General features: G+C 40.3%; 1 protein-coding gene across 1 annotated transcript in view; it reads left to right on the forward strand.

Annotated features, from left to right (window-relative positions):
* Window positions 1–5,313: 5,313 nt before the first annotated feature.
* Hspa4l (heat shock protein family A (Hsp70) member 4 like) overlaps window positions 5,314–26,917 on the forward strand; it is a 47,578-nt gene continuing 25,974 nt past the window's right edge. The window contains exons 1-9 of the mRNA XM_075951055.1: window positions 5,314–5,644; window positions 11,148–11,205; window positions 13,539–13,679; window positions 18,722–18,844; window positions 22,324–22,423; window positions 22,749–22,882; window positions 25,724–25,968; window positions 26,105–26,181; window positions 26,707–26,858. Of these exons, the coding sequence (XP_075807170.1) occupies window positions 5,538–5,644; window positions 11,148–11,205; window positions 13,539–13,679; window positions 18,722–18,844; window positions 22,324–22,423; window positions 22,749–22,882; window positions 25,724–25,968; window positions 26,105–26,181; window positions 26,707–26,858 (1,137 nt within the window). The 5' untranslated portion in view covers window positions 5,314–5,537. The remainder of the gene's footprint in view (window positions 5,645–11,147; window positions 11,206–13,538; window positions 13,680–18,721; window positions 18,845–22,323; window positions 22,424–22,748; window positions 22,883–25,723; window positions 25,969–26,104; window positions 26,182–26,706; window positions 26,859–26,917) is intronic.

Here is a 26,917-nt window from a genome sequence, read left to right on the forward strand (position 1 = left end):
GTTGTTGGGTATATACCCAAAGGATGCTCAATCATACCACAAGGACATGTGTTCAACTATGTTCATAGCAGCATTATTCGGAATAGCCAGAACCTAGAAACAACCTAAATGCCCCTCGACCATTTAGAATGGCTAAAGAAAATGTAGTATATTTACACAATGGAGTACTACACAGTGGTAAAAAATGACATCTTGAAATTTGCAGGCAAACGGATGGAACGAGAAAAAACATCCTGAGTGAGTTAACCCCGACCCAGAAAGACAAATATATTATGTACTCACTCATAAGTGGCTTCTAGACATAAAAAAAAAAAACCAACCTACATTCCACAACCCCAGATAACCTAGACAACAAAGAGGACCCTAAAAGAGATCTACATGGATCTACATAGGAAGGAGAAAAAGACAAGATCTCCTGAGATCTAAAGATCTAAACTGGGAGCGTGGTGGTCATGAGAGACGGTAAAAGGGGAGAGGGGAGGGAGGTGAGTGGAGAAAAATGTATCACTCCATAAAAACAATTAAAAATAATGCGCTGAACATCTCTTGCCTCTTTCTTTCCTGTTTCACAACCACTAAGAAGGAATTGGTTCGCTTGGTTCCTGTGTAGTTTCTGACTAGACACCTAGCCATTGTTTTTGGACGAAAACTTCTCTAGTGTCTTAGCAAATTTGAATGTGTCTCATGCAGTCCGTGTTGTTTGTAGGAATCTACATTTGTTCTGTGTGTCACAAAGAAATACAACTTTGGTTGAGAAAAACCCTACAGATAAAAGAGGCTCCAGTAAGAGACGTTTATGGTTATAACATTGGGGAACAAAATCATGTGGCAGAGTTGGTGAACGCAACAAACGAATTTGCAACTCAGCCTTAAAATGTAAAGGATACTCTAATAGACTGAATATTTATATTTAAAATTACTAGATCAGTTGTGTTTTTAATAAAAAGGAGGCAGTATTAAGATACAAGCAAGTCTGTAAAGGTGGAGGTGGTAAACTGGAGTTAAAATCAGGTGTCAAAAGATGCTCAAAGAATCGCTGAGGCTTGAATGAAGAAACTCCGTGGATTCTATTTAATCCAAAAGAAATAGGAAGGAGTGAGAGGCATCAGCAAAAGGAACAGTGGTTTATACTTCTCAAGATTCTCAACCACCTTGAAGGGTGAATTTGCACCAAGTACAATGATACCTGTGTATGAAAATGTCGTGATGGAAGCCATTCTTTTTATAATATTATGTTATGTATTTGTGTGTGCCTACATGAGCCAATGTGCAGCACAATGTGTGCACACTGGAACTAGAATTAGTTATGTGCAAACTGATGTGGGTGCTGGGAACCCATCCCCGGTCCTCTGGAAGAGCAGCAATCACTCTTGGCTTCTGAGCTGTTGTTATTCCAGTGCTCCCATCATTATTTCAAAGAAAAAATTAAAACTGAAAAGTATTAAAGGTTAACAAAATATACATTGAATAAGTAAAATCCACAGACTCATAATTACGAAATGCCAAAATAGGAGAAACAGACCAACCAACAACTTTAAAAGGATTAATATTTAGATTCCTTGATAATTGGATCTCCAAAGAGGGGAAACACTGTCAATTAATTCTAGGGGCTGGGAATGTAACTCAGTGGTAAAGTATGTGCTCGGCATGCATGGGGTCCTGGGTTAAAATCACCAGTACCCCCTAAAAGTTATACCCAGCTAAATTATGACTCTCATTGTTTTAAGAGAATATTTTTTTTAATGTTTCATCATTCAGAGACCTTTGCTGAAAGATTTACTAACCTGAACAGAGGAATGGTATGTAAGAAGTAGGGAGATAACAGGTCATAAACCTGGCTGAGTGCTTACTGGCTTTGAAAGGAAAATGCTGACTTTTGTGAATTTGGGGATAATTTGTCCCCCTTTTTACTTCACTTGTGAGTCTACATACATTCCACTCTTCCTTCTAATCTAAGTTTTATAGGAGGAGGCTTGAATGTGATGTCAATTACACTATGCTTAGGTAGGTAAATTTCCTTATATCTAGGGTTCAATAATCACCAATCCACAAATATATCAGACATTAATGCTACTAGCAATAAGGTATTTTTAATCTTCATTTCTCACTCTTCTGTTTCAATGTTTGAAAATTTGGGTAGGATTATAGCTAAAATAATATTTAGAAGGAATTTTCTTAAGGCTTCATATACATGAATTATAAGACATTGAACATTGTCTTAGGGTTTCTATTGCTATGATAAAACACCATGACCAAAAGCAACTTGGGAAGGAAAGTGTTTATTTTGCTTACACTTCCATATTTCAGTCTGTTATGAAAAGATATCACACATCTCAGTCCATTATGAAAAGATATCACACATCTCAGTCCATTATGAAAGGAAGTCAAGGCTGGAACCTGGAGGCAGGAGCTGATGAAGAGGCCATGGACGGGTGCTGCTTATTGCCATGTTCTTCAAGGCTTGTTCATTCTGCTTTCTTTTACACCCCAGGATCACCTGCCCAGGGGTGTCACCATGCACAATGGGCTGGGCGGTCTCACATCAATCACTGAAAAATGTACCACAGGCCAGTCTGGTGGGAGCATTTTCTTAATTGAGATTCCATCTTTTCAAATGACTCTAGCTGTGTGGAACTGGCATGAGACCAACCAGCACATTAGTGAAGCAGACGTTTAGCTGTAGGGATTAGGAAAGGGGAAAATAGACCCGGCTGAGGCAATAGCTCAGTTGCAGAATGCTTCTGAGCATGTGTGAGATCTTGGGTTCAATCCCCAATTGGCAAGAACAAAAAGAAACAGTAAAGAGCAGCTACAACAACAACAACAAAATGAAGACATAAACATAAAGGCCAGAAAAACCAAAAGCTGATTCTTTTAATAATAGTGATACGAACCAAGGAAATGACATAGGCAAAATTAAGAATGGAAAAAAATAAAAATGCTAAGGAGATTTGACCTGAATAAATCAATGTGTGCCAATTCAAAAGTGTAGATAGATAAAATAGTAATTTTCAATAAAAATATGACTGCTGACTCAAAATAGTAAAAACCACGAGTATATTATAGTCACCAAAATAATGTGCTGACTGGTGGTCATAAATCTTTGCCAGCGGAAAAGAGGAATCCCTTCTGATTCTCCAAAGCTACTGTGGAGTGTGAGCGAGAGCGACCCCGCAGGCTCGTTGATGCTTGGTTCCCAGTTGTTGGGACTGTTGGAGGAGATGTGTCACTAGAGTTGGCTCTGAAGTTTCAAAAGCCCACACCATTTCTAGTTAGCGTTCTGTGTCTTCCTCTTGTGGCTCAAGATGTATGCTTTCAGTTGCTGCTTCAGTGCCTGCCTGCCTGCCTGCCTGCCTGCCTTCCGTCATGTTCCCCACCATGACAATCATGGGCACTAATGCTCTCAAATTTAAGTCCCAAATAAACTCTTCTGTGAGTTGCTTTGGTGCTTGTGTCTTATAAATTTTTAAAAAACTAAGAAAACTAGTCTTATCTTAAAAAGAATAAAGGAAGCCAAACAGTCAGTTTCAATTGTGAATTTAGATGGAAATGGTCTACATAATCAAGTCAAATGTGACATATCTGAAAACAATCATCTTTGGATAGCTGATTTATCTCGGGAATAAGAGGATGTTAGAGTCTTGGTGCAGGAGAATTGTCTGTATTCTGTCAATCATGTTTTAAGTAAAAGGTGATTGGCCAGGCAGGAAGTATAGGTGGATCAACCAGATAGAAAGGTCTTAGAGGCAGCACAAGTTATGTATGCCTGGGATTACAACCTAAATCCATATAAAACATTTCCTAAAAACTAAAAGTTTTAATACTCTTCCTGTTTTAACTTCTAAGTAGTCATTTCCTCCTGTTAGCTATAAAGAGTGTGAACTCTTTGTTTCTGGCATCAATGATTTCTTTTTAATATTTTAAGGGTTTTGTTGTTTTAAAGAGAAAAAAAAAACACCCGAGGTTCCAAAGACATCATAGATACAAAATGGAATTTGTGATCCTAGGAGAGTTTCAAGGTTATCCAGGAACAAATCTAGCAAGTGATAGATCATCATCCCTGAGGATGATAATGAGGCAACGAAGTAATGGAAGCCACTGAGACTCAGAGTTCTGAAGGGCCGGAAGCACCCAATCCCTGCTCTGTGCGCGCACAGTTGGCTGGGAAGCCAAGTCGCGAGGTCTCCTAGGGAAGTGTTGAATGGGACGGAGCATGCCTCCCGCAAACTCTGGACGAGAAAGGTTCTTTAAAGACACAGCAGTTGAGGCAAGAGTGACCTTCCAGTTGACTTGGTGTCGTTCCTGAAATGTACTTCCCATTCATTGTAGTAACAACAACAAAAGCTATTGCCATACTTGCTGCTGTTGCCGTGACCGCGGTGCTAATAGTGAAACGTCTGAGTAAACGTCTTAAGAAAAGGGGCACAAACAGGGACTCTGAGAATCCTCAACATGCGGGTAAAAACTCCGCGCCTGCTTCCGGGGCAGAACAGGAGGCACGCGAAAACTTGGAGGAGATGAAACAGGGCTTACACGAGGAACTGGAGAAGAAGGGTGAGCAGAAGCATGAAGAACTGGACCCTAAGGAAGAGGACACCAAAAAGGAGCTAGAGGAGAAAGAACGGAGTTCGCGCTGGAATGTGCACGGAAAGAAGCAGCCTTCGTAAGTGCAAAACTTGTCCAAGCGCACAGGCAGCACGCGGCCCACGGCAGCCTCTTTTCTGCAGCTCACTGGGCAACAGGTCAATGCCTAGAAGAAGGGCTTTCATGGTGTTCGCACTCAAAGTCAGAGGCCAGGGCCGGGCGCAGCGGGGTGGCTGGGAGGCGGGCGTGGCCGGGGCACCGCACAATGGGCTCCACCTCACAGAGAGGCGGCGGGGGGGCGCCTGGGGCGAGCCGCACATGGGCCCCTCGGGGCGACGAGGCCGGCAGGTGAGCGAGCAGGCCGCGGGTCTCGGGGACCGCGGGAGGAGGGGGGCGGGCGGGCGGTGCTGAGGATTGAGACGCCGAGGCGAGGCGGGCGGCAGTGCTGAGAGCGGCGCTCCCGAGAGCGGCGTCCTTTGGCCGCCGCCTCCCCCGCCCCCGGTTGCCCGGAGACCGCTTGGCCTCGCCTTTAGTTGCGCGACCGCCCGCCCAGCCCCTGCCCGCGGCTCCGCGGCCTCCCCCTTTCCCAGCGCCTTCTCGAACCCGGCGCTGCGCAGCGAGCCGTTGCCGAGCGCTGACGGGAGCGGCCGAGGGCGAGGCCGCCGAGCCGCAGCCGACCGGTGGCTCGCGCCTCCCGGGGCCGAGCGCGCAGGCGCAGAGCGCAGTAACTGCCGGTTGGGGGCGGCGAACCGCAGTGGCGAGGAGGCGGCGGGCCCCGGCGGAGGCGGCGCGGCGCAGGCGGGCGGCTCCACCTCCGCAGTTCGGACGCCCCTGCCCTAGATTCTGTGACTCACGGAGAGCGGGGCCTCTCCTTTGCTTCTCTCAGGAGTCGCAGCGCCCGCGGTAGCGGCCCGCAGCGGGACGCGGTCCCCGCAACCCGACCCGGAGGCGGGATGTCGGTGGTGGGCATTGACCTCGGCTTCCTCAACTGCTACGTCGCGGTGGCGAGGAGCGGCGGCATCGAGACCATCGCCAACGAGTACAGCGACAGGTGCACGCCGTAAGTGCCGCCCGCCCCCCGGGCTCGGGTGGGGTCCGGGACAGGTGCAGCGTCGGCAGCCGGGGTTGTGGGGCGGGGGACCGCGGGCCGCCTCGCTCGCCCCCGCCGACCGCAGGCGCCCTTGACCCGCTAGAGCCCCGCGGCGTCCCGGGCACGAAGGAAGGACCCCGCTGGCCTGCGCACCCCGGCCTGGGATGATCCCGTGCTAGCTCTGCGTGTCCCACCCTCCCTCCTCCACCCTCCCCCCAGCTCCCTGAGCGACAGCTTTCCCAGAAAAGTGACCCCTCGCTCTGCACGCTCAGAAAATGAATGGCAGTTATCCTAACCCTAGACGCATCTGGTGTATTTCTTCGGCAGTCCGCCTGTTTCTAGGGGAGACGAGGGGTTGTCCTTGAGAATTTGAGACCATCTGACCGGTTTCCGATGGGGTTAGGTTAACGGTGCGTTCGCTGGGAGAGCCTGGGCAGTGGGAATCTGGGTCGAGCATGTTAATAATCCTGTCGATTAGAGATTGCTGAGGTCAGAGGCTACGACCTGAAGTGTGTTTCTACAGGGTGAATGGGTGGTGAGTCAGAGGCGACTCTCCTGTATAAACAGGACTGTGGAGTGCTTCCATTATGAACTTGATGAAAGACTTTGTAGCGTTATGTCATGGAAACGTGGGAAGTTTATTGGCAACGAACACAAATAACACTCGCTTGTGAAAAACTCTTCTTGTGGGCTCCTGTAGCCTGTAATTTTATGAGGCAAATTCTGTTCCTGTACTTTTACAGAAAGGAAATGATCCAGACTTAATTTTAAAGCAAACTAACGTTAGCCACGATCAATGTTAAACCATCTTTAAATGCTGAGGTTACTACGATCCAGGAGTTGTTTAAGAATATGTCAGTATGCAAACATGAATGCAAAAGACTATGATTACTTTCCAGATGTAGCCTGGAATGCTTTAGGCCTCCTTTTTTTTCAAGATTGACCATCACCTCTCTGTTGAAATTCTAGATGTTTATATAATCAAATGTGGATATAAGTCAGGTAGCCGTCTTAATCCCAGGACCAATAATTTACTCAGGATTTATTCATTTATTAAGTGTATTATGAGAAAAACGTTATTCTTAAGCTTAGAAATATAGGTACATGAAAAGATAAAATTAAAAATAATTCTATCCAGAAATAAAACTTCTAGACGGTTCTATTTGTTTTTAAGATAGAAAGGGGAAAATAGATTGTTGTTCTGTTCACTAACTTCTCTGTAAAGTATTTCTGTACCATCAGTTAGCATCAGTTTTAGTGTTTTTGTAATCATTTTATTAGTTCATCCCCCGTTCTACCTTCATGTGTTTATATTTTATTTTTGCAAATAATGTTACAATAACTACCTTTTCGTTTCTTTTTACTTTGCGGGGTTGGGGTTGGGTTTTGGATTTGTTTTGTTTTGTTTTTGAGAATTCACATTTACTGAATGATAAACTAGTATAGTTATTTTGCTTCTAAAAAAATCCAGTGACTAGATTTGCTGCTTTGTTTTTTTAAATTAAGTTTGTTTAGGGGGCTATAAGGTTTGATGGTACAAATTAGAAAATAGCCAGACCTAAGACTGTTTTAAAACTGTCAAGTTTTAATACAAGACAAAATAAAGTGATTCTCCAGTCATTACGTTGATCTTATAGGTAAGGAATCTGACATTTCATAATACAAATAAGTGGTATGAACTTATGATGTTTCCATACCGTTGGTAGTCTTTTTAATCTATGAGCATTGTAAAACTTAATGATCATAACTGAGGTCTGGTAGAACTTCATTTATAAAGGTATGTTGCAGATGATAGTTTACAAGTGTTCTAGCCAGGTATTCACAATTTAAAGAACCTTAAAATTGTGAATTTATGTTTGTGTTTGGACTGGGTGAATTTTAATTAAGACTATATCCTAAAATATTCTGCCTAATAATCTAATACTATGTATCTACAATCACTGATCAGTTTCTGCTTTTGTTTTTTGAGATAAGATTTTGAGTAAGTAGCCCGAAGTGATCTTGGACTTGATCCTCCTGCTTCAGCCTCCCAAGTGCTGAGATGAAAGGCATGCATTGCTATGTCTAATACCTGATCAGCTTAAGTATTTGTCTGTGTGGTTTCAGTTAATGGCCTCAAGTTATAAGCTAATTTAACTTTCAATTTATGTTTAATAAGTATATTAAAAACTTACATTATTTTTCCATTTGTTAAAATATTTAATCCTTTTGGCCATAATAAAAGATTGGAAGTTCTTTGTTGTCATTAAACTATATATGTCTAAAGTTTATTTTTCTAAAAAACATGTTTGAGAGCCTATAGCATCAATATGCCATTCTGAGAACAATTCCTCCCTCTTTGTCTTCTACCGTAGCATTTTCCCCAGATAGTTAAGCAGTATTTGGGCTTCTCTTCTCTGAAGAGCTTCTCAAGCCTCTTTACTGATAAGCACTGAAAGTCTCTTAAAGCAATGTTTTCCCAAGTTAGTTTAGCATCTATAGAATCATGTTTTACAGAAACTTCTTGAGATCTGTGCCAAGGCAGCAGTTCTCAGCTAGAAGTTACTTTGCCCAACTGTGGTTGCCAGAGTTGAGAGTGGGAGTAGAGGGTACTATTAGCATCTTGTGGGAAGAGGCCAGCGGACTCAACTGTCGCAGTGCAGCTCAACAGAAGGAGCATCAGGATTGCATGGTTGAGAAACTCTGCTTTCCGGACACCCTGACACTGTAGTTGAAACAAACACATTGTTTAGCCAAAGTGGCAACATGAGAAGAGAGTCATAACGGCTCTCCAAGGAAGTGGAGATGGACGCTTGCTTGCTATCTCTCTTGTGTCATTATTCATCGGGCAGCAACACAGTGGCCACAAAAGGCCAAGAATGCTGTGATCTAGCCTAGGAAGGGAAAAGAAAAAGTAGGGATATTTTTAAAGCTTATGTGGAAAAATTAAGAGGAGCAGCCAGATGTAGAGATGGCTGAATTCAAAGTCCAGTGGGCCTCAGTGTGATAGGTCAGCGCTTAGCAAGCCATGCTCTGAGATACAACCTTTGTTTCGTATTATCCATCACCATACATCGTTCTCTCCATTACTCGGAAACTTAATGAATTTGATTACTGGATGCAAACATTTCAGTTTATAATTGGGTTGTTGAGGCCCTATATAGTCTGACTGGATACTATCTTAGTCAAACCCAACTATGAAACTAACCAAGTTGTATTCTTCCTAATTACCCTTAGGATCCATATTCCTGGTCTTTCAGAAAGTGTCCTTCCTGTTCACCAGGCAGGCAGTGCTCCTGGCCAGTGCAGTAGAACTTTCTATTATATATATATATATATATATATATATATATATATATATATATATATATATATATATATATATATATTTGTTCTCTGTATAGTTTTTTATGTCTACTGGCTACATGCGAGTATACTAACCTGAAATGTGGCTAGTTTTGAGGCACAGAATTTTGTTGTTTTAATTTAAATTTTATCTCCCACGTGTGAGCATTGGCTGCCACATTGAATGGTGCAATGAGGACAATGCCTCGTTCCCTCACAGATTTCACATTTGGTCTAGAGATTCAGCTGGAGAAGAAATTGTATTAGATGGCAATTATACTATGGAGGAAGTGGGTTTTTAGATGCTAGGAGATGCTTAGGTTGGGAGGATCAGGAATGCTGTTTGTATGGGACTGTCAGGGAAAAGTGTCAACCTAGGAGCTTCTAAGGAAATTACTTGGCTCCAGATCCTAGTGGCTGGAGGACACAGCCTGCCCAGTGCTGGTGTTCTGGCAAGGGCCTCTGGCTGTGTCGCAAAGGTGACATGCTGTATGTGGAGGAGGCCTGACATGCTTCCGTAAAATGGGCACTGATTTTCAGAGTTTGGTGCCCATGATCTGGCTCCTAGGTACTACGTCTCAGAGGTCTGCCATCTCGGTGTCCTTATATTTGGGATCAGGTTTTTAGCATATGAACCTTTATAGGGAAACCATATCTAACTTGAGCACCTGTGACAATACGGTATTGGTGCCAAAACTGTTTTTCAAATTCTAATGGCCTGGAACATCAGTTTGCACAAGACAGCTATAAATTAAATGCTTTTGTCTCTTTTCAAGTCTTAATTTAGAAGTTGCTTTTCCTGTGATGTGCCAGGCTTTGTTGGCTCCCATGGGAAGCCTTACCCTCTGTGAGGAGTGGATAGCGGGTGGGGTGGATGGAGGGAGGGAGGGAGACCTGGGATTGGTACGTAAAATGAGAAAAGATTTTTTTTAAAAAAATATAAATTATTTTTAAAAAGAATTTTTTCTAGACTATTATATGGAGGTGATTGTTCTTTTTCATAATGGTATGTGTTCTGTTGGATTTTTCAACAAATTTTAAATTATTCAAGGATAGAAAGTAGCTTATGTATGTACAGTATTTGTTGATTGAATAGTTCCTAGTAGTTAAAACTTAAACCTGGAAATATTTTCTTCAATCACGTGATAAAAAATGTTAGTCTTTATGTGACATGTAAAATGTAGTGATTAAAATAGCAACAAGTGCCGGGCAATGGTGGCGCACGCCTTTAATCCCAGCACTCGGGAGGCAGAGGCAGGCGGATCTCTGTGAATTCGAGACCAGCCTGGTCTACAGAGCAAGAACCAGGACAGGCTCCAAAGCCACAGAGAAACCCTGTCTCAAAAAACCAAAAAAAAAAAAAAAATAGCAACAAGTATTTGTATTTTTATTGTGCTGATGTGGGATTCCCATCTGTAACCTGTGAATATGTTTTATCACCATTGGTTAATAAAGAAGCTGCTTGGGCCCATGACAATGCAGAATAGAGCAAGGCAGGAATTCCAAGCAGAGATAAAGGAAAAGGTATGTGGAGTCAAGGGGAAGCCTTGTAGCCACTGCAAGAGACAGATTCCAGACACAGGACAGAACCTTACCAGTAGGCCACAAGGACGTGGCGATACACAGATTAGTAAACTGGGTTAATTTAAGATCTAAGAGCTAGTTAGAAATACACTTAAGCCAACAGTGTTGCAATTAATATAGTTCCAGTGTGATTGTTTCGGGCCTGGGTGGCCAGAAAATGAACAAGCAACCTCAACTACATTGGGCCAGGTGTCGAAAGCATTTCTTAACACCTACGTTCTCTCTCCTGGTCCTCACCTAACCTGATGAGCAGGTGTTGTCAGCACTCTCACCATATGGGAAACTGAAGCAAATGATGCTTATGTAACTCACAGAGCCAGAGTGGAAATCCGAGCAGCCTTTCTTTACTAAATATGGTTACTTTTGAATAGGACTCAGGCCATTACTAAAAATTTTATCACTATTCTGTTATTATAAAGTTTAGAAATATGTAAAGTTTTTATTTCTACTACCTGATTTTTAAATAATGATTGTTTTAACTATTTTAAATTTACTTTTGTATAAAGAGAAACATATAAACAGTGTACCAGATAAACAGTGGAACTCTTGTTTTAATCTTATTCAGGGCCTGTATATCTTTGGGATCCAGAACTCGAGCCATTGGAAATGCAGCTAAGAGCCAGGTATGTTGCTAGTGTGGCTGTTTTGACTCAGCGAGAAAGTTAACTACATGGTGGTTGATTACCATAGCACATAGTTGAGAATTACAAGTAGGGCGGAGTCTACACCTTTTATTGTGTCAGACACACTTTGCTGGGTGTGGTGGCTCATCCCTGTAATCCCAGCTCTTGAGGCAGTATGATTAAGAGTTAAAGGCCAGCATAAACTGCGTGAGATACTGTTTCCAAAACAAAGCAAAGAAAATGCAGGGTGGGGTGTAGAAGGTGGAGGAGGAGAAATAAATTTGCTTTAAGTTATAGAATAATTTTTTGTTTTATTTCTTTAAGAATTGTAAAGTTGGATGTCCTACTATGGTCACTTCTCTAAGGGGTGGTCTTCTGAACACTCCCGTGACTAGTAAGCATGTTCTTAGTAAAAGAAGGTGGGGGAAGCAAAGGAGAAAATTTCCAGCATGGCTTAATGTGGATCATGAAATTTAAGTATATCTCTAGACTTCTGAAATGCTTATGAATAGAATATTAAAATTTGCCTGTTTGCCCACTAGCTTGTTGGCTTTATATTGTTTTACTTTTCCTTTATTTTCCTAAACCAAAGCCCTTGGTAGTTATTTCATATATTTTATGTATAGCTGGGTCTTTTCTTCCTGTTCTCATGTCTGTAAACCTAGCACTAAGGAGGCTGAGTTACGCTGATAGGAATTCAAGGCTTATCTCAAGTGAGTTTAAAGCCTGATCTATGTGACTTCCTGTTTCAGAAAAATCAGTAATTTAATGTGCCATTATTTCCTCGTGACTTTGTGGGAATTATTTACTCATTTATTTAAAAACTTTTGCTCAAAAATTTGAAAGAATGTCATTTAATTCTGCTTTATATGTGAAAGTGTTTTATGTTTTCTACATTCATATTGTATATAAAAGTTAATTATTGCTAAAATAGCTCCTTTATTAATTTTAAACCTCACATTTTGGTGTTTTTAAGAGTTACTTTTTCTGTGTGTGTATCTGTTTGTGCATGTAGAGGTGTGGGGCAGTGCACACGAGGCCATCAGAGAGTGGTGGGTGCTTTGGGGCTGGAGTCGCAGGCCTTGCCCGCCACCTGCTGTCAGGGCTGGGATCCAAACTCAGGTCTTCGTGACTGAGCAGCAAGGTCTCTCTCTCAGCCTCTGAGTCATCTTTCAAGCACCATCATATTTTGAGTGCTGTAAGATTAGCAGAAATAACCTTTATTTAAAGTAGTCTGTACTATTATTAATCTCCCATGAGTTAAATTGGCTGAGCACCCCTATGCATTCATCCCATGAGGGAAGTTCCAGATCCGTTTGAAGGTCACTAAGAAAGCAAATACTGCATCTAAGTAGCAGTATATAGTTTGAACAAAACATTAGCTTGTCAAAATACTAGTCATTTACAGTTAAGACTGTTGCTTAGCACTATGCCTCATGGGAGGGATTTTAAATACTGATCTAGGGGTGATTCTTATCAATGGGAGCAATATATAAGACATCTCTCAAGAAAACAGCCACTGAGAAGAGAGGAAGATAAATGATTTGAAAACAATTTAAATAAAAACATAAAAATGGGGAAAGGTTTGGAGAAATGTCTCAGCAGCTAAGAGCACACACTGCTCTTGCAGAGGACCAGAGTCAGCTTCCCAGCACTATCTCCACCTCCAGGAGATCAGAGTTCCTCTTCTGGCCTCTAAGAGCCCTGTGCTCATAGACACCCACACCCCCTACATGCACATAATTCAAAATAAAGTATTTTTAAGTGCAAGGAAAACACAACATCAAACAAAATAATTTACTGCATAGAAAGTGCTGAGAATGGGCTGGAAAGATGGCACAGTGGTTAAGAATACTGGCTGCTCCTCTGTTCCAGAGGACACAGGTTTGGTTCCAGCACCCATATGGTGCTTCATATGAAGCTGTAATTCCAGCTCCAGAGATTTGATGCCTTCTTCTGGCCTTATGAGGCACCAGACATCCAAGAAGTGTACAGACATACATGTAGGCACAATACCCATACACCTAAAATTTTTTCAAAGTACTGAAAACAGAGATGATTTGTCAATAGATTTTCACCATATTGTTTGAAAAGTTTCAGGTTTTATACTGTCTCTTTCACTAATTTCTAGGAAAAGAAGAGACTGCAAAGATAACACTTAAGATACATGCATGCTCAACTATAACTTTCTAATTGGACAACAAGAGAAAGAATAAAGTAAAATTCTGAACTTGAGTATACGAGAATAGGAATTTGGTGGTTTTAAGTATTAGATTATTACCTTATTTTGGCTCATTAACTAATTGATAAATTTACATGTCTATTGCCAACAGATAGTTACAAATGTAAGAAATACAATTCATGGCTTCAAAAAGCTTCATGGGCGATCATTTGATGACCCCATTGTGCAAACGGAGAGAGTCAGGCTTCCCTATGAACTGCAGAAGATGCCCAATGGAAGTGCAGGAGTTAAGGTGAGCTTTGTGTTTGCAAGAGTACAGCTGTGCCCTTAAAGGAAAGAACAATGTGAGAATGTTACTGTTATAATCTGAAGTATAACTTTGTTTCTCAGACAGTACATTTGAGCATCTATCTGTTCTGGCTAATTTATTGTCAATTGTCACAAGTTATGGAAAGGGGGATCTTAAATTGAGAACGTGCCTCAATTATTGGCCTACAGGTAAGTCTGTAATACAGTCTTCTTAGTTAAAGAAGTGAGAGGATCTAGCCTGGTGTGGTTGTGCCACCTTGGACAGATAGGGGTCCTGGGGCATAAGAAAACAAGTTGTGTAATTCATGAGGAGGAGAAAGCCAGTAAACGACGTTCCTCCGTGGCCTCTGCATCAGTTCCTGCCTCCATGTTCCTGCTCTGACTTCCCGGGATGATGGACTACATCTGTAAGATGAATAGACCCTTTCCTCTCCAAGTTGGTTCAGTCATGGTGTTTTATCATAAATTGGGGCAACACCTGCATGATGGTCAAGTTTGTCGTAATTTTAGTGAATGCAAAACATTCTGTTGTAGATAATAACTTTTAAAAACAGTTATTTTGTGTGAAATAAGAAGTGACTATCACTGGGAGAAGGCCAGTAGATGAGACTGGTTGGGAGTAAAGCAGAGCCATGTGCAACTTAGAAGAGTACACCTCCAAAGTAGCAGAGCTGCTAGCAGGTTTTCAGGTTTACAAGAATCTTGTAATATTTAGAAGTGAAGTGGTAAAGCAAACTTTCTTCTAAAAAATGGGGTCTAGAAATTGGTCAGCACAAACGAGGGAGATACTATAAACCACAGTCAGTGTATGGGTCAACAATTCTACTCCTTACAAACCCCAGAGTTGAAAATATGTCCACAAAATTTCTGTACATGAATGTTCATAATATTAACGTTGTGATTTGTAGAAATAAAGTTGTCCATTATGATGAAATACAGCTATATAGTAAAATAGCATGCAATCTTAAGAGAAAGTACTGATACATGCCACACTGTATAAGAATCAAAAACGCTAAGTAAAGGAACCCCAGTACAAAAGCGCACATAATTTAGTAGATTCTTCTTATTTGCAGTATCCCAGAGTCAGTGAATTCATATGGACAGAAAGATTAGTGACTGCTAAGGGCTAAGAAGAAGGGGAAATGGGACATATAGCTAACAACCATGAGGAGGTTTCTGGTGTGGTGATGAAAATATTGTACAAGTAGAAAGTGGAGATCCATGCACAATTTTGTCGCCCTCTTAAAGTATACTTCCTGGAACTTTATGCTATGTGACTGTGTCTCCCTAAAGCTATTTTGAATAACTCTATAAGCTTCATGTGTCCATGCTATGGATATGCCTGTATTTCCAGTTTTAGAAGAGGATTATGACTAGAGTGGATAGCATGCTTTAATAAAGAGAAAGAAACTGTTGAGATAGTTCATGGATGCCCCATCAGAGGTTAAAGACTTGAAGCCATACTTTGGTGTAATGTGGAAGGTCAAGGTTTGTTAAGTGGAGCTGGATAATGAGCTATGCTAGCAGTAACATAGAGGAAAATTAAGTCAGATATTGGTTAGGTTTTCATGACCACCTAACAGTCTTAACTATTAGAGATTACAATTTAAGCTCATTAAAAAATTTTGATTTTCCTCTTTAAAACAAAGCAAAAATGTTGAGGATTTATTTAGCTCAGTAGTCAAATACTTGTCTCACAAGCACAAAGGCTTGAGTTTGGTTCCTAGCACAAGGGAGAAAAATCATACATGCACACACATGCAAAATAGATTGTGTGAATGGGCTGAGGAGAGTATGGGTTTTTGTTTGTTTTTGTTTTTTGAGACAGGGTTTCTCCGTAGCTTTGAAGCCTGTCCTGGAACTAGCTCTTGTAGACCAGGCTAGCCTCAAACTCACAGAGATCTACCTGCCTCTGCCTCCCTAGTGCTGGGATTAAAGGTGTGCACCACCACCACCCATTTGAGAACTAAGTTTTAAAAAGAAAACTAATTTTCAAGCAATAAAGTTTTGTATATTCGTACTGAGTGGCTATCTGATAGTTAAAGGCTTTGAAAGTTTTGGTTCTGTGTTCCACTGTCTCCCTCTTTGGAAGCTGAGGACTGCTAGTCAGCTCTCTATATTTTCTTCACTTGCCTTTTTTTTTTTTACAGATTTGCTTGAATGTACTTAATACTTATTTCATCTAACCTTCAAATACCCTTATACAAAGAAGTACTGAGCACCTCATCAGCCTATTACTGTAGGACAATGTGGCTTGGTTCACTGTCTTCAGTGTAATTCATTCCTCTGTACCCCTTAGTTTAGAGGCAGAGATTCAGTAGCATTTGTTGTGTGTTTCTACATGGAGGAAAACAATAAAAAAACAATTTTAGTGCATCATTTTATATATATATAAAATGATTTTTATGTATTTACACATCCAAATATATTGCTAGGCTTGAGAAAATTTTCCAGAATTATTTCAAAGGTTGGTGTCATGGAATAAAGCTGTACTCTGGGATCTATAGGTAAAGAATATAGGCTTATATTGAGTGAATTGAACATCCTTGTCTTGCCAGGCAAGGTGGTGCACATCTTTAATCCCAGCACTCAGGAGGCAGAGGCAGGCAGATCTCCGAGTTTGAAGCCAGCCTAGACTAGGAGCAAGTTCCAGGATAACCAGGGCTACACAGAGAAATCCTATCTCAAACAGCAACAAAGCAGTTGTTTTATGCAAGTTCCTCAGATCACTTTGTATTATATTTCATTGGTATTTTGCCTGTGGTATGTCTGTGTGCATGCCTGTTGCCTTCAGAAGCCAGATTCCCTGAGGTAGAGTGTTATAGACAGTTGGGATGCTTAGCTACCTCTCCAGCCCTGTTCTGCGTTGCTTTTAAATACATCATAAAGGTAAAATTACTTTCAAATACAGGTTCTTGCTCAAACTACTCTTATATTACTAAATACAACCTAGTCAATAAAGTGTAGCCGATATCTGGTCTTCATTAATCTTTTAATTTTATGCCTAATCCAAGTCCGGCAGTGGTAGCACATGCCTTTAATCCCAATACTCAGGAGGCAGAGGCAGGTGGATCTCTGTGAGTTCATTGTAACACAGAGAAACACTGTCTTGGAAAAAATTTTATATATATAATATATATATAATCCATGCATGTTCCTAGGAACTTTAGTGTAAGAACACTTTTTATTGTTTAAGTGTTTAAAAACACTTTTTATTGAGCTATACATTTTTCTCTGTTCTCCCCTTCCTCCCTTCTCTCCTTCTACCCTCTCCCATGATCCCCATGTTCCCAATTTACTCAGGAGATCTTGTATTTTTCTCCTTCCTATGTAGATTCATATATGTCTCTCTTAGGGTCATCTTTGTTGTTTAGGTTGTCTGGGGTTGTGGACTGTAGGCTGGTTTTTCTTTGCTTTATGTCTAGAAGCTACTTATGAGTGAGTACATATTGTATTTGTCTTTCTGGGCCTGGGTTACCTCACTCAGTATGGTTTTTTCTACTTCCATCCATTTGCCTGTAAATTACAAGATATCATTTTTAACCATTGTATAGTACTCCATTGTGTAAATTGCCACATTTTCTTTATCCATTCTTCGGTTGAGTGGTATATAGGTTGTTTCCAGGGTCTGGCTATTATGAATAATGCTGCTGTGAACATAGCTGAGCACATGTCCTTGTGGTATGGTTGAGCTTTAGTTGTATACCCAACAGCAGTATTGCTAGGTCTTGAAGTAGATTGTTTCCTAATTTTTTTGAGAAATCGCCGTAAGCAGCTGTTTAAATTTTCACTCCCACCCCTTACCCTACATCTTCTCCAGTATAAGCTGTCATCACTGTTTTTTGATCTTGGCCATTCTGACTGATGGAAGATGGAACTTCAGAGTTGTTTTGACTTGCATTTCTCTGATAGGTAAAGATACTGAGCATTTCCTTAAGTGTTTCTCAGCCATTTGAGATTCATCTGTTGAGAATTCTGTGTTTAGGTCTGTATCCCATTTTTAATTGAATTATTTGTTCTTTTAATATCAAATTTCTTGTTCTTCGTATATTTTGGAATCGGTCCTCTGTCCCATGTGGGTTTGGTAAAGATCTTCCCAATCTGTAGGTGCTGTTTTGTCTTGTGGACCATGTCTTTTACTTTACAGAAGCTTCTCAGTTTCAGAAGGTCCAGTTTATTAATGTTGCTCTCAGTGTCTGTGCTACTGGGATTATATTTTGGAGGTGGACTCCTGTGCCAATGTGTTCAAGGCTACTTCCCACTTTCTCTTCTGTGAGTTCAGTGTGGTTGTTTTTATGTTGAGGACTTTGATCTATTTGGACTTGAGTTTTGTGCGTGGTGATAGATATGAATCTATTTGCATTCTCTTGTATTTTGATACACAGTTATGCTAACACCATTTGTTGAATATGCTTTCTTTTTTCTACTTTACATTTTTAGCTTCTTTGTCAAAAATCAGTGTTCATAGGTATATAGATTGATACAGATTAATAATTAGGATTCTTTCCCTCTATTTCCATGGCGTTATTAATTTCCGCTTTTCAAAACCATGTGGCTGAAGCTTACGTGTTAAGTCCAGGAGTACTAATTTTTAAGAATTTTATCTTGTTGGGCACTGGTGGTGCATACCTCTAATCCCAGCACTTAGAAGGCAGATGCAGGTAGATCTCTGGGAGTTCAAGGCCAGCCTGGTTTACAAAGTGAGGTCCAGAACAGCCAGGACTGTTACACAGAAAAATATCTCGAGGGGAAAACAAAGAAAAGAATTTTATCTTTTTTCATTCACTGTTTACATCATACTTGGAAAATTAATGATGAAAATGAATGTTTTTTTTTTGTGGATGAGGACTCACGAGTTTAGAACTCTCTCCAAAGTTACGTGCTTGTTGGTGTGGAGCTACACGTGAGACTGCTCCGTGTTGCTGGTGACCCTCTGTAAGGGATGGACCGCTGTTTCCACTGCCATGTGTGGTGTGCACACACATTGTGTGAATAAGTGACTGAGTGTATCAATCTTAATTGTAGGTTCGGTACCTGGAAGAAGAGAGGCCCTTTGCAATTGAGCAAGTCACCGGAATGTTGTTGGCTAAACTTAAAGAGACCTCAGAAAATGCCCTGAAGAAGCCAGTGGCCGACTGTGTGATCTCGGTGAGCTCTAGGGTATTGACATCAAGGAAAAAAGGTTTTCTTTTTGTAATTTCTCTCTTTGGTCACAAAATAACTTACAGTGGCTTTACTTTTTTAAAAACCACCTCATTTCATAAAGTTTAGGTAGACTTTCCTATTAAGTCAGTTCTCATAATCAGTGAGCCTTCAAAAACCAGCGCGTGTTATATTTTTAGTGGCTGCTACCCCTGCCACTTATGTTTCTCCCTAAGGAACAAGTGAGATGGCTCAGTCACTGGCCCCCTGAGTTTGATCCCCAGGACCCACATGGTGAAGTCTGACTCGTGAGGATCATCCTCTTACTCTGCATGTGTGCTCCCTCCCACATGTGGTACACACACAAATCTGTACAAAGATAGATGCCAAACGCATGCAATTTTAAAAACTTAAAAATATAATTTTCCTAGTAGCATTTAACTTCCCGATTTTAAATACTTTAATGATTTAGGGAATAAATTAAAAATTCAAAGTTAGGAAATGCAAATGAAAACAACTCTGAGATACCATCTTATACCTGTTAGAATAGCTAAAATAAAAAACACCAATGATAGCCTATGCTGGAGAGGATGTGGAGTAAGGGGACACTCATCCATTGTTTGTAGGGTTAAGCCAGCCCCTTAGGGGGCGGGCTTGCCTCAGACAAATGTTTACTTATAAATGGGCACAAGCACTGGAGCCCGCGCGCCCCTTCTGCTTCCTGTTCTCCTTGGGAACCGTGGTACTGTAAGTCTATTTTCTTCATTAAAGCTGTATATATTCTTTACAAAAAAAAAATTTCAAAGTTAGGGGTGTGAAGTTATAGGCAGGAATTTGAAATTATAGACTTCTGTCTCAGGGAAATAAACAGGTATTCTTTAAGGATCCTTTTTAAAATTCTTAATAAAATATTTAATTATTTGCCATGGCTTATCTCTTAAATATCATTGAATATTGTTAGCTTCTTTTTATCATATATGTTTTTACTTAGTGTGATTAAAGTCGGGTACATAAGTTAGGAGTCTCATATTGCAAAAAAAAGAATTAGATTATTAACTTTTTAGTGAACTTAATTATTAAATATTTTCATTATTTAAATTTAATTGAAAGAAATGTAAGTGCTTAGTATTTTGCTTTGTAACCATTAGAAACAGCAGATAAGAGTATTTACCATTAGCTAGGTACTGTGGTAATTTTATGTGTGTTAAGTCTGAGCTCCCCCACAAAGGTAGAGTATTGCCTCCTTGTGTCCGTACTACAGAGAATCGAGGTACTTCATTCCCAAGAGTGTGCTTGCAGCTCCTCATGGTGCCACTTGGAATGCATGTGTGAGAGTGGTGCAGCTGTCATTAGGCCCATCTCTCATGGCTGTAAGCAATATGAGGAGTGCTCTACTGCTCTGTGGAGCTGTATCCATAGCAGCCGGAAAAGTACTCGGTTCATAAATTGCCTCATGAATACTATACAAACCACATATATGAATTATATAGATTTGTCAGAAGAAGAGTACTAATTACAGGACCATAAGCACATCTAACAGAACACAGTAAAAAAAACTTAAAACTTAAATTTAAGATGGGCATAGTGTCATATGCCTTTAATCCCAGCACTCGGGAGGCAGAGGGAGATAAATCTCTGAGTTCAAGGTCAGACTGGTCTACTTAGTGAGTTCCAGGACAGCCAAGATATATAGTGAGAACCTGTCTAAATACATAAAAACAACAGCAAACAAAAGGCTTAAGTTGGAGGCTGGTGAGATATCTCTGAGTAAAGGCACTTGCCACTCAAACCTGATGATGTGCATTCAATCCTCTGAACTCATGTGAAGGGAGAAGGAAAGAACTGCTTCCACAAAGTTGTTCTTTGACCTCTAAATACATGTTGTGGCATTGCACAACCCCCACATATACATCATAGTAAAAGAAATATTAAGCGAGGTATTGTTACTCAATACTCATCCTGGCATTCTGAGAATTTGAGGCAGGAAGACTGCACATCAGGTCATGAAGGCGTTGAGGAATATTCTACATTAATATATTCAATAGTTATCTTTAAAATTTTGGGGGCTAATATGGGTGATGGTGGCACATGCCTTTAATCCTAGCACTTGGGAGGCAGAGGCAGGTGGATTTCTGTAGTAGTCTACAGAGGCCATTGTAGTCTACAGAGCTAATTCTAGGACAGCCAAGGCTACACAAAGAAACCCTGTTAAAAATTGGAGGTGGGGGTTAAATAAATAAATAAATTTTTGTACATTTTAAGCCCAAGGTTAACATTTTAGTATAAACACAATATCTTTTGATAGCCAAAATAGAGTCTTCATAACTTCCTGCAATATATATTTTCCCTCCTTAGAAATATAACCATTTTAAACAGTTGGATTTCATCTTCTAGTTGTATATACATTCCACAGAAATGAAATTATGCTCTGTATAGCTGTGGGGGGGTGCGTGCCTGGTTGTCTGTGTGGAGACAGTGTGCATGCCACGCCATAGAGACCAAAGAAGGCCTCAGATTTCCTGGAACTGGAGTTACAGGAAATTATGCTCTTCAAGAGTCGCATGTGCTCTTAACCACTGAGCCATGCATGTCCTTTTTAACATAATACACTATTCCATGACAGTGGAAATCGAGACTGTCTTTGCTACTTAGGATTCTATTATATGAGATATACTATATTACATATACTTAATTTCATTTTAATGGAGTCTTAGGGTTTTAATTTTTGTTATTAAAGATGGACTAGTATTTTATTAACTTTCTTTTTTTGAAACAGGCTCTTACTATGTAGCACTGGCTGACCTGGAATTAGCTATATAAAGAAGGCTGGCCTCAAACTCATAGAAATCCTCCTGCTTCTGCCTCCCAAGTGCTGGGTTTAAAGGAGTGTACCACCATGCCCAGGACCAGTATTTTAATAGTCTATTATATTCATCATGTTTTCAATACTGTGCAGAACACTGTAGGCAGGCTAACTTTGTAAGGAAAACTGGTTTATTTATCCCATTAGCTTTTGGAAGCTGAATTTAATAATGGGAAACTATTAGTTTGTTTTGTGGTGAGGACATAACAGCATCATTGGCAAGAGTATGTATGAAGGAAGAAAAGACCAGATTGCCAAACAAGTGTCCAGACAGAAATGAGGTCTACCATCCCTTCCTAGAGCATACCTCTCAGTTCATCTAAGCACCTTCAACCACTGTCCCCCTCCACAAAGTCACAATGAGGACCAGCACCCGAGTCTTAGAGACAGCTGTCCAAACCACCGTAAGCAGACTAACACTGCTCCTTGAAGTAAACAGAACTGGGGATCCTACAATACTAATTAGATTGGTATTCAAACTCCAGATCCCATCTGTGTGGTACAGAAACTACCAGATTTAAGAACCTACACTAGTACTTTACGTTGATTTAAAGTTGCGTGTTCCGCGGTTATTAGTAAAGTCTGTGGCACCGAGGCAGTAACTTGTGACTGTTCTTACCAGATCCCAAGCTTTTTCACCGATGCTGAGAGAAGGTCCGTGATGGCGGCAGCCCAGGTCGCAGGCCTAAACTGTCTGAGGCTGATGAATGAGACCACTGCAGGTTGGTATGGCCACTTGAAAACCACCATCAGAAAACAGTTGGCAGCTTTTCTCTCTACAGCTTTTTAAAACTCTGACATCATTTATAATTTGTTGCTTTGAATACAGAATTTTGACAAAGGTTGAATTCACATTTGATCTTAAAGAATGGCTACGGCTTTGACAACTGAGTAGGGAAAATAAAATGTTAAGTAATCTGTGAAAAGTTACTATAGGTTGAATCTATTTTACTGTATTGTATATTAGAATGCAGTATAAACATAACTTTGTCTTGTTTTCCAAAGGACAGCTTTACAAGAATTAACCTATTGTTTGTTCTTATACAGTGGCGCTGGCATATGGAATTTATAAACAGGATCTTCCCTCATTAGATGAAAAACCAAGGAATGTTGTGTTTATTGACATGGGGCATTCTGCCTACCAGGTCTCTGTTTGTGCTTTTAACAAAGGAAAACTTAAAGTAAGTAACTCATTACTTTCTGTATATAACTTCGATGAGTAAGAGTATACATTATGTAAAGAGCACACACCCTTAACAAGTGGGCTGAAGGTCTTATTCTGCCTCTTATGTTAAAAACATAACCATTAAGGCAGGGCTGGAGAGATGGCTCAGCAGTTAAGAGTACTTGCTGTTCTTGCAGAGGACCAAGTTCAGTTCCTAGCACCATGGGTGGTCCACAACCATCAGAAACTCCAGTTCCAATGGCTCTGAGGCCCTCTTCTGACTTCCAAAGACACAAGGCATGCATGTGGTGCACACGTACACATGTAGGCAAAGCATTCATACACAAAAAGATCGAAAACTATTCATTATACATCATACATATATATATATGTATATATACATATATTCTTAATTTTCCTTGACCTTAGGTTCTCTTTACTATTAACAACGTCCTAGAAGTTGCCTTTTTCTTAAAAAAAAAAAAAAGGGAAGCAGAGAGTTTATAGAGTAAAGGAGCTTCTGACAAGGACATGGGTGACCCAAAGGTTCTGCGTTATCACAAAGTCCACCCAGCAGCATGGTGACTTGCAGAAGCTGCATCCCTGGAACTTCCTATGAGGCCTGTAGGCTACGTGACCTGTGGAGCTTCTCCTAGGATTTTTGTATATGTAAAATTCTTGAAATATGTGGCATTTAATAGTTTCTGTGTTATGTTTTTGTTTTTGTGTTCATCTATCAAGTGTGCCCTTTGTTTTGTGCTTCATGGTACAATAACAAAATCCTTATAATCAGAAAAACAAAGGAAGTTTGTGATGAAATTATAGTATTATTGTATAAATTGACTTAATTCCTGGCCTCTATTCTTAAATGTTAGCTTATGAATAACAGTGGGTTTTTCCCTTTTTCTACTTTAAATGTAGTTATCTATCCATTTTTCATCACCAAGTCCTGTTGAAGTCTGATAAAGACTGTGACGCTGATTCTTAAGTAAACACACCCTTGAATTATCACATGGAAGGATGATTTTGCATTTCAGGCTGGGCAGCACTGGACCCTATGGAATGTGTACATTTGTAGAATGTATGTGAGTCTGTTGGGATAATGCCATTAATAGTACTTGCATCTTAATGTCATATCTCATCTTAGAAGAAACTGCCAAGGAACCATGCCTACAGAAGCATGACTCCCTAATCATAAGGTTAATTAGCCATTTTTTCACAAGGAAGAGGGGTTAGATATCCTGGAGTTGTCTGACTTACTGGCCTACACACAGCAACCTACTGGTAGTCTGGTGAGGAGCAAATTATTCTCTTTTTCTGTTTCCATTTTTACTTGCTTATGTGTTTCTTTGTTTTACATTATGTAAAAAAATAAGTAGGTTTTCTAAAAGATCATAGCCAAAGGCTTAACTACTAATCTGGAAATTGAATGGTTACATAATAATACTATTGATCCAGTTTTTGATATCTTTTCTTGGATGTTTTACTCTTGTGTGCACTTAGCACTTAGAACTGCTGTTTGTCCTTAAACTTCATTTGGGGTTCAGTATATTAGAGAGCCAATGAATGTAAGCTAATGAAATTTTAGTTGTCACTCAGTTATTTCAAAATTAGAATTGTCCTTCTAGTTATGTTATAGAGTTGTGTAACTATAGAGCAGATAACAAAGAAGAGTGGGCTATTTGAGTCAGGTACAAGGAATAATTTATCCCAACATTTGGCACCCAGTGATTTGACAAGTTCTTTTGGATGGCCTTTGCTTTTACAGTTTTAGAGAGGTTTTTGACCTTTGGCTTTTGGTTTTGTTTTTTGTTTGTGGTGGTTTGAATGCAAATGGCTCTCAGAGGCTTATTGTTTAAATGCTTGATCTCCAGTTGGTAGAACTGTTTGGGAAGGATTAGGAGGTGTGGCTTTGTTGGAGGAAGTCACTGAGAGTGGGCTTTGAGGTTTCAAAAGCCTATGCCATTCCCAATTTGTGCTCCTCTCACATTCTCCCTCCCTCCCTCCCTTATGTTTGTTTGTGAGTCAGAATGTAAATTCCCAGCAACTGCTCTAATGCCATGCCTGCCTACCTGCGGCCATGGTCCTTGCCATGGTGGTTATAGGCTCTAACCCTCTCCTAGCGAGAGCTTCACACAGAGTGGAAGCAGCCTAAGAAAGAGAAATCTGAAAGGGCAGAGCCATCTATGTACTTTGTTGACATGAGATGTCGACTTATAGGATTTGGACATTGCCCTGATGTATTTTGTTCCTGCTTTCGTCCAGTATTTCCTTACTATGTCTCCCTTTTGGAATGGCAGTATATATTCTGTGCCACTGTTTGTTGGACGTATGTAATTTGCTTTTTATTTTACAGGGGGTTACAATTAAGAGATTGCCTTGAGTCTCAGAAGAGACTAGGGACTTTTAAACTGTAAAAAAACTAGGGGACTTTTGATGATGGATCAAATGTATTTTGCTTTATGATATGGCCAGAAGCCTATAGGGTCTAGGAAATGGAGTGCTGTGGTTTGAATGAGAACAGCACCATAGACTTCAATGTTTGCATAATTGTCAGTTGATTGAACTGTTTGAGAAGGAGTGGGAGGTGAGGCCTTGTTGGAGGAGGTGTGTCACTGTCAGCTCTCTCTGTCTTGTGGTGTGTCTCAAGATAAAATACCTCAGCCTCTGCTGTACCTGTTTGCCTGCTGCCATGCTTCCTGCCTTGATGATCATGAACTCATCCTCTGAAACTATAAGCCCAAAATTAAATGTTTTCTTTTATAAGGTGTCTTGTTCATGGTGTTTTGTCAGCAATAAAAAAGTAACCAAGACACTGTATATTGAAAAACTTAATTATTTTCTTTCAACTAAACAGGTGTTGGCTACTACCTTTGACCCATATCTGGGTGGCAGGAACTTTGATGAGGCTTTAGTGGACTACTTTTGTGATGAATTCAAGACCAAATATAAGATCAATGTCAAGGAGAACTCTCGGGCCTTGTTGCGGCTGTATCAGGAGTGTGAGAAGCTGAAGAAGCTGATGAGTGCAAATGCATCAGATCTTCCTTTGAACATCGAGTGCTTCATGAACGACCTCGATGTTTCTAGTAAGATGAACAGGTATCGTGTGTTCGCTTGGAAGAGCACTTGCTGATTTTCCCTTTGGGTCATGTTGGGATTTTCCCTAGTTCTGTTGTTTTAGAGGGTGTCTTCAACTTTTCTTCCCCCAAAATGATTTTTATTTCATTTTCTACAGGGCTCAGTTTGAACAGTTGTGTGCTTCCCTCTTGGCCAGGGTTGAACCACCTTTAAAAGCAGTAATGGACCAAGCTAGTAAGTGGAAATGACCAAGTTCTTTAAAAGTTTTGTGTTTTTCATTTTTAAAAAGAAATTACAATTTATTCACTCGTAGAACAAGACACTAGAATTCCTGCTTTCGGAGCATTTCCTTGCTTATAATATTGTTTATATCATAAACAAGCTAAGTATATTTTGGGATATTTAAGTGATTATGGAAGACTTTAGTAGGACATTAAATTAGAAATCAGGGTGTAATTGCTGTCTTGAGGATAACTTTTAGACTAGTTTTAGTAAAGTTAGAAGTGGAAATTAGAAAGGTGGTAACCGCTGGAGAGCTTCAAAGCTTGTGAGTTGTGTCCTTGTTGTCGCTGATGTCTGGACCACAGTGGTGTCACACACACAGTGTTAGAGTTTGCCTTTTCCATAATTACTGGGTTTTTTAACCTTCTTGTGAGCACAGTAAAAAAATCCACTTACATATAAAGTACGTTCTAACAACTAGTATGTACAAGTTTTGAAGATTTCTCATTCTTTCACTGAAATATGTTTTACTTCCAGACTTACAACGTGAAGACATAAACAGCATAGAGATAGTAGGAGGGGCCACTCGGATTCCTGCAGTCAAGGAGCAGGTCACTAGGTTTTTTCTGAAAGACATCAGTACCACCCTAAATGCTGATGAAGCTGTCGCCAGAGGATGTGCTTTGCAGGTTAGAACAATTTAGTATGTAGTTTGTACAGTGTCTGTGACAGGCCTCTCATCTGCCCA

Source organism: Microtus pennsylvanicus, chromosome 16 (genome assembly GCF_037038515.1).
Source record: "Microtus pennsylvanicus isolate mMicPen1 chromosome 16, mMicPen1.hap1, whole genome shotgun sequence".
Taxonomy (NCBI): domain Eukaryota; kingdom Metazoa; phylum Chordata; class Mammalia; order Rodentia; family Cricetidae; genus Microtus; species Microtus pennsylvanicus.